The sequence below is a fragment of the Egretta garzetta genome, unplaced genomic scaffold (genome assembly GCF_000687185.1).
Source record: "Egretta garzetta isolate BGI_Z169 unplaced genomic scaffold, ASM68718v1 scaffold285, whole genome shotgun sequence".
NCBI classification, from domain to species: Eukaryota; Metazoa; Chordata; class Aves; order Pelecaniformes; family Ardeidae; genus Egretta; species Egretta garzetta.
In genome coordinates, this window is record NW_009259715.1 from 372,690 (window position 1) to 380,189 (window position 7,500).

The following is a 7,500-nucleotide window of genomic DNA, read 5'->3' on the forward strand; positions in this document are numbered from 1 at the left end:
TTCCCCCCCCCCCCCCCCCTTTTTTTTTTTTCCACTGGCCACATGCAACAGACCGTCTGTGTCTCTGACCAGGCACTCAGTCATCTTTGGAGCAAACAAAAGTGAACTTTTTTATTTAAATGAATGCTTAAATAGGTTTTCAGTTCTGTCATAAGTGTGCATCTGTCATGCAACTTGGAGTATAACAGAAAAGTATGCTCAGTACTGCATGATAACATGTGAGAAGGGGTGTAAAGGAACAATAAGCTGCTGCTTTTTAGAAACCTGAACCTCTGGTCCAACCACTGGAAGGAGATTCAGTGAAAAATACATGGAGATAAGAATATGACGATATTCTAAGTCTGAAGGCTGCTTAGCGTAACTCATCTGGCATTTCCAGGATTGTGTGATCAAGGGTTTTTTAATAAAAGAACTCATGTATTCTTAATAAAGTAATACACGTCATAAAAAATAACCAATGGTGCTAGTTTCTCCCTGGTAATGGAAATTATCTTGCTGGAAGTCTGAAGTTGATCATTATTTGAAGAGGAGATAGCAGTGTAAATGCGAGCAGGTTATGGTGATACCATAGCTTTTGGGGTATGTTCCTGACAAAATTTCATAACACAGTATCCAAACAAAAAATCCATGGAAAATAAGTGCTGAAAGTTGGTGCAAGTAAACTTTGTTTGAAAAAAATAATTGTCTTGTGTTTTCAGAGTATGTGTGGAAACCCTGTTACCTGATGGAGTACTGTTTTGCATTGACTGCCTTGCACATAAGTATGACATTGCAACAGATGATGTGTTATGTGATGAAAAACTGGTCATGCATGTACAGAGCATTTCCCACTGGGCACCTGCTAGCATAGGACCTTACAGTCAGTCCATCAAGGTAAGGAATCTTTAATACTTCATGTGAACTACATCAGTTGACTGAAATCAGTACAGTTGTAAAGTCTCCTTCTCTCACATCTGAATGTGCAAAAGAAAATGTGTTTTAAAAAAAAAAAGGGCATTTTGAATTTATATTTTTAGAATTTATGAACAAAACAAAAACTTAATCCACATCAACCTTTCATTTTGTGATCATGACAGGTTAAATTATTCTTTGCAGAGAATTGCAAGAACAACCTACTTTTGTTGTATATTATAATTAGACCAAATAATTGTGTTGCACATACACTTTTATAATCTGAGAATATAAACACCATTTAGGAACATCCAAGGATATTTGAAATTTTTTTTTGTTTAAAGCGACCAAGTTCAAACTTTTTAATAGGTAAGTCAATCCTAAAATGCTTATTTAATGAAATCCCTCTTGAGGCTCTTGGTACTCCCTAACCATTTAAAAGTATAGCAAGGATGAAGAAGTGTTCTTTTTTTCAAATTAATAACAAACTGGGCAGAACATTACATACTATTTAAAAGTATGAAAAGAAGGCAGTAAAGTATCATGAAAAGTTGACCAAAAATTTGCATAAAAAGCTTTTTTCCTACTATCGTACCTCTTGCCCAGCTAGTACTGTTCTGACCATTGATGAAGAGTCTCACCTTTTCTGTTGCAAAAAATGTATATATCCCTTTCTTACCAATATTCCTTCAAACACACCTAGTATAATGGCCATGGAATTGTACTTTATTTTGTCTCTGTACCATTTTACAGAAAATTTCAGGAATAGTATTTTGCTTCAGAAACTCGTGTGGAATTTGTTTCACTTGCAGGAGGAAATGTTGGTAGATAACTCCTGTATTAATCTTGTCGTTATAGCAGGGTGGGTTTTTAATCATCATGTATATATATCAATTTTTCTTGAGAAAGCAGAAAGTTGCTGTATTAAACTTTCTTCCATTCAGTCTTGCACCTTGACAGTCATAATTTTGTCACATCATGCATAGTCCTGCAAAGGTAAAATTTAATAAGCTTTGCACCTCTGTATTTGGAGAAACTTCTCTGATATATCATTGCAACTAATCTGTATTACTGCCCTGGAGCTGGCATAGAGTAAATTCAGAGAAGGATGTGAACTGAAAATTGCTTTAGTCACCCAATGAACAGCCCCATGCTGCAACTGACAATAAGCAGGCATTGCCAGTCTCGTGGGTCTCCTGGTGGTATGGCACAGTCAGTATGGCCAAGGAAAGGCTCATTTCTCTTCAAATATAGTGTAACCAGTAACACTGGTCAGCAATTTAAACTTTAAGGAAAACTTTCCACTGTTTTTTGCTTTTTTTTTTTTTTCTGGTTGTTTTTTTTTCTCCCAGGGAACATTTTAGTCAAGCAACATTATTTTCCCTTAAGGTAGAAAATAAGTATTTTTACTTTTAAAATCCAGTGACCACAGGAGTAAAGAAACAGTAATGAAAAGCTGCACCTCTGCTACAGGATCACTCGCTTGTCATCCTTTATAGCTAAATTCTGTCTCCAGTCAAAAAACACCTGTATGGAGAATTGGTAATATACATAACAGCATTATTTGCCAGATTTTGACTTACTACTACCATCAATGTGTTTCATCTGAGTACCAATATTTAACATTATACTGGTTTTATCTTGCTAAAAATCTTTGACTTTTTGGTAACATTTTCTATTCTGCAGAGCATGATCTAGTAAACATCATAAGATTTTTTATTTTTTTTTTAATTCATTAAATGTGGTTTATATTTAAATAATTTTTTTCTTTGTAAAATAGCATATAAAACCTTTTCATAAGAATACATCATAGAGGAATGCATAAGTACATAAACAATGTATTTGCATTTGAAAACTTATAAATGGAAGATATGGATCTTGTCCCAGGGAACATTTTAGTCAAGCAACATTATTTTCCCTTAAGGTAGAAAATAAGTATTTTTACTTTTAAAATCCAGTGACCACAGGAGTAAAGAAACAGTAATGAAAAGCTGCACCTCTGCTACAGGATCACTCGCTTGTCATCCTTTATAGCTAAATTCTGTCTCCAGTCAAAAAACACCTGTATGGAGAATTGGTAATATACATAACAGCATTATTTGCCAGATTTTGACTTACTACTACCATCAATGTGTTTCATCTGAGTACCAATATTTAACATTATACTGGTTTTATCTTGCTAAAAATCTTTGACTTTTTGGTAACATTTTCTATTCTGCAGAGCATGATCTAGTAAACATCATAAGATTTTTTATTTTTTTTTTAATTCATTAAATGTGGTTTATATTTAAATAATTTTTTTCTTTGTAAAATAGCATATAAAACCTTTTCATAAGAATACATCATAGAGGAATGCATAAGTACATAAACAATGTATTTGCATTTGAAAACTTATAAATGGAAGATATGGATCTTGTATCTTCTTAAATGTGAATTTTTCAAAATTAATTATCTTCTTTAGGTGGGTTTTCACAACATTGTCGGACTATGTATGGGCAGGTATTAAGCTTTTAAGGTCACCAGCAGAAGTAAAGCACTTCAGTAGTTTTAGGAATAGAATATATTTTCCAGAAAAAAATAAGGAAGGGACAAAGGTGGGGTTTTAATCTTTATAGTCAGCAAAAATTATTTGAAATTATAACAATTTTATGATGATGAAATGTTGATCAGTTTTGTATGTTTAAGGAATAGAAGCTTAATGATCTTAAAACCATAAATGGTTATTACTATTACCCTTACATTATGTATCTGTAGATTTTTGCTTATCATTTGCTCGACAACAATTGGACAATTAAATTGTTGTCTTTTCAGTCCAATATGCAGTTTTTTGGATACTGGGGAATCATCATGTATTTTAGCGCAGTGTTTTTGCTCAGTTCAGAATAGGCCAAGGACTGTAATATTTGGGGTATTGCAAGTTGGGATTGATGTGCAGTGGCATGTAAGAGCAGAGCTGACAGCGAAAAGGTGTAGATAGTTCATGCAAACTACGGAATTCACACTTCCAGGCTCAACAGATCACTTAGCAGAGCATCACTTTAATTCTGCAGGGACCTTGCAGGATCCTGCCAACAGTGCTATGAGGACAAAAAGTAAAAATTTGAAATTTACCATAAGAATGTCCTGACCTCAGTCTGATAGACACCAAAGGACAAGGGCAGAATGAAATTAGGATTTTCAAATATTTATAGGAAAATCAAACATTCTTCCTCTCTTGGGATTAACATTCTTTAAAAACAACTTCAGTGTTTCTACTTGTAAGTAGACATAAAACTGTAAGGTACAATATGACTGACTTGCTTATAATCAGGAAAAATCTGAGATCATTTAATATATTTTTCTTGGTCCACCCATTTAATTGGTGCAGAAACCTCTGCCAATCTTAATGTCTATGTCAGCAACTGGAATGTAAACTGCGTCAGAGTTACTGCTTGGTCTCAGTAATGTATAACAAATGTTCTGATTATGTCCTTCTAATAATCATACCGCAGACTATCTAGGCTATTCAGTCTGGGAATATGTGATGATACATGGCTTGCCTTCCTCCACATCTTTGTTTTGCAGTGGGCACCAGCCCAATTTGTGCTGATCATTGGTAGTAGCTTGGTATTTTTACTAAAGGTACTTCATGTTTTTACTTCTCACTGTTATCAGATTATTATTTTATTTTTGTTTTCATTCTGTGTGTCAAGACTAAGCAGTATTTGGTAGCTTGTATAGGAACAGCTTACTTACCGACTTCACAAAAGCTAACAGCACAGTTGTACATCAGGGAGTTAAATGTGAAGATGCACTGCAAAGCAGTGTTTGGGGGGAGGCATTTATACTGAGAGCTTGTGATTATTTATTTTGTGAGAACATTGTTTGAGCATTTATGGACTGTGAGCATAGTTCATTAAAAAAACAATAATTAAAAAACCAAAGCCCAGTGCAGCTGAAATACTAACTACAAATACTTATCTAAGAATGATTGGAAGTTGACAGTGTTTGTACCAGATGTTCTTCTAGTGTGTTAATGTAATTTAAAAGTCTATTTGCACTTATGGTTTGTTTGCTTTGGCAAAGTTTCTTAATGTTTTTCTATCTGGAAACGGACAAATAAACTGCCACAGTAGAATTTATTGTACTCTCATATTCTACAGTAATTTTTGATGGTGACTTAATGTGTTTTATACACATACCGACGTGTATGCATCTTTCCTTGTGACCTCAGTTCTTTCCCTCTGACAGATGCCAAATCCCAGTTTCAGCCATTCTTCAGGCATCTTTTTCTCAGTTTTGTCCTCAGCACTTGCAATGTCCAAATACCTATAACTTGGTCAAAGTTGGGTTTGTTTTTGTTTTTTTTTTCTGTTTACTCACCCTACAATAAATTATTTTTCCTTTCATTATTCTGATCATCAAGGCATGATATAATAGCAGTTAAGTACTGTGGAACAATAATTGGAATAAAGGGTCTTGCATCTGATTTAAGGCAGTGGTACTTGCAGTGGTTCTAATGTCTCCTTGCTAAGAAGACTTAGTTCCTTAGTTCCTTCTCTTGCAGTGAAACTGAAAACAGTTCAAAATTTGTAGCAGATGGCTTTAAAAGGAGAAGGTGGTGTTAGAAATAGCCTTGTCCGGTATGTACACCAGGAAGGTGACTGGCTGCAGTTTTTCAAAAGCATGCTTAGCTGTTGTTAAACAAAATGCATATTTTAAGGAATTTAGGGATGCATGGGTTATCCTTGTAAGAAGATCAGCTGAAGAGGAATGAAGACAGAAAGGTGCCAGAAAATTTCTATTAGTGACTCGGGGATTGAAAAAAAAAAAACCAGGGTGTGATTCTTAAAAATGCAGTTAATCCTTTAAAATATGGCTTTTTCGCATGCATACAGCTGATAAGTTTATTTGCTTCCTTCCCGTCTTTTCCTTTTGTGATTCAACAACAGTATATTATATTATACCATATATAATAATATGGGGATAGAATACCTGAAGCTTCCAGTGGGGGGGAAGTGGTAGTCAACAGTTCAAAGTCTAAATAGTGTTCCTCTGAGATTGATAACTTGGGATGATACTGTCAATGTCTTAATCAGCAATTTGGACAATGCTCTTACATAGCACTTAGGACATTGTAATTTTAGTAGATGAAAGAAAGCAAGCTGTACTCCAGTGGCACTGGCATGTCTGCTCCTATGTAACTTGTCACCAATATAAAAGTTATTGTTGTTGCTTCCCTGGCCATTGTCAGAAAAGATATGTATAACATTAGGGCAACCTGGAGACTGTTCTAAATTGTATGGAGACTGTAAGTACACAAGTCATAGAATCATAGAATCACTTTGGTTGGAAAAGACCTTTGAGATCATCGAGTCCAACCTTTAACCTAACCCTGCCATCCCACCACTAAACCATGTCCCTAAGCACCTCGTCTATCCTTCTTTTAAATACCTCCAGGGAGGAGGACTCTACCACCTCCCTGGGCAGCCCATTCCAGAGCCTGACAACCCTTTCAGTGAAGAAGTTTTTCCTAATGTCTAGCCTAAACCTGCTGTGGCGCAGCTTCAAACCATTCCCCCTCGTCCTATCATCTGTTACCAGGGAGAAGAGTCAGGAAGGAATGGGACAAAACTGAACTCTACATCTTTGCTGTTCATTTCTGTTATGTGTCATATGTTTCTTGGCAGAAGATTAACCAACGTGACTGTAAAACATTGTATTTAATTAGTACCTTTGACCAAAATGTGAATCACAGCTGTCTGCCACCACTGAGGGACGTGGCATACAGTCACACCCAGTATCACAAAGTATCCACCAAATAGCAGGAGATAACTGTATTACCTCTTGGAGGGTGCCCTCAGCTAGGCAGTTCCACTTTAATGATGAGACATCTTAAAAAGAAACATTAGGGAGAATTAGAACTGCTGTCGTCTTTTAAGTAAATCCTTGCTTCTGTTAGTAACTGTGGTTCGGGCCTCAAGGCATGCAAAAGTAGAAGTTGGTTATTGATACTGATGTTGAGAATGGGATCAGTCATCACTGGTAAGACTATGGCACAGTTAAGAGTACTTGAAATGGCTGTTTAAAGGGAAATTTGGAATTACTTTTGGGGGTTTTGGATCCAAGCTTCTTGCTTTCTAGAAGCAGAAATACGAAGAGATAACTAAGAATGTGAGGTAGCAGTTGGCATGAGGGACAAAGTGTGATATCCCCCCTCCCACACACTTGCTGGGAAGAAAACCAAGGCTGCCCTCTTAGTCTGCTCTAAGATATATTAATATTAAGGAAAATTACTGAATTATTACAAAAGTTCATAGTAAGTGATGTTCCACATAGAATGCTTTAGGGCTTTTCATTGTCACTTCAGCATCATTAGGGCTGTGTTCTGGAGAAAATGCATGAGGATGGCCTGTGATACAAAATTTAGATGCTGGCAGGAATATTTTAGCATATATATCTGGAAAGAGTTTTCTGCTGAAAATTTTATATGTCTTATACAAACACTTAAAAATGAGTCATAATGAGTTGATTTAAAATAAGTCCACTGGAAAAATGTTGGTATGTCTGGAAGTGGAAAAATTCCCAGATTAGAAGTGTCTCAGAGGATGAAATCTTCATCTTCAGTTT

The 7,500-nt window shown here is 35.6% G+C and overlaps 1 protein-coding gene across 1 annotated transcript in view; it reads left to right on the plus strand.

Annotated features, from left to right (window-relative positions):
* DPH6 (diphthamine biosynthesis 6) overlaps positions 1-7,500 on the plus strand; it is a 215,163-nt gene that overhangs the window by 91,957 nt on the left and 115,706 nt on the right. Inside the window, exon 11 of the mRNA XM_009639058.2 lies at positions 699-873. Coding sequence (XP_009637353.1) covers positions 699-873 — 175 coding nt within the window. The remainder of the gene's footprint in view (positions 1-698; positions 874-7,500) is intronic.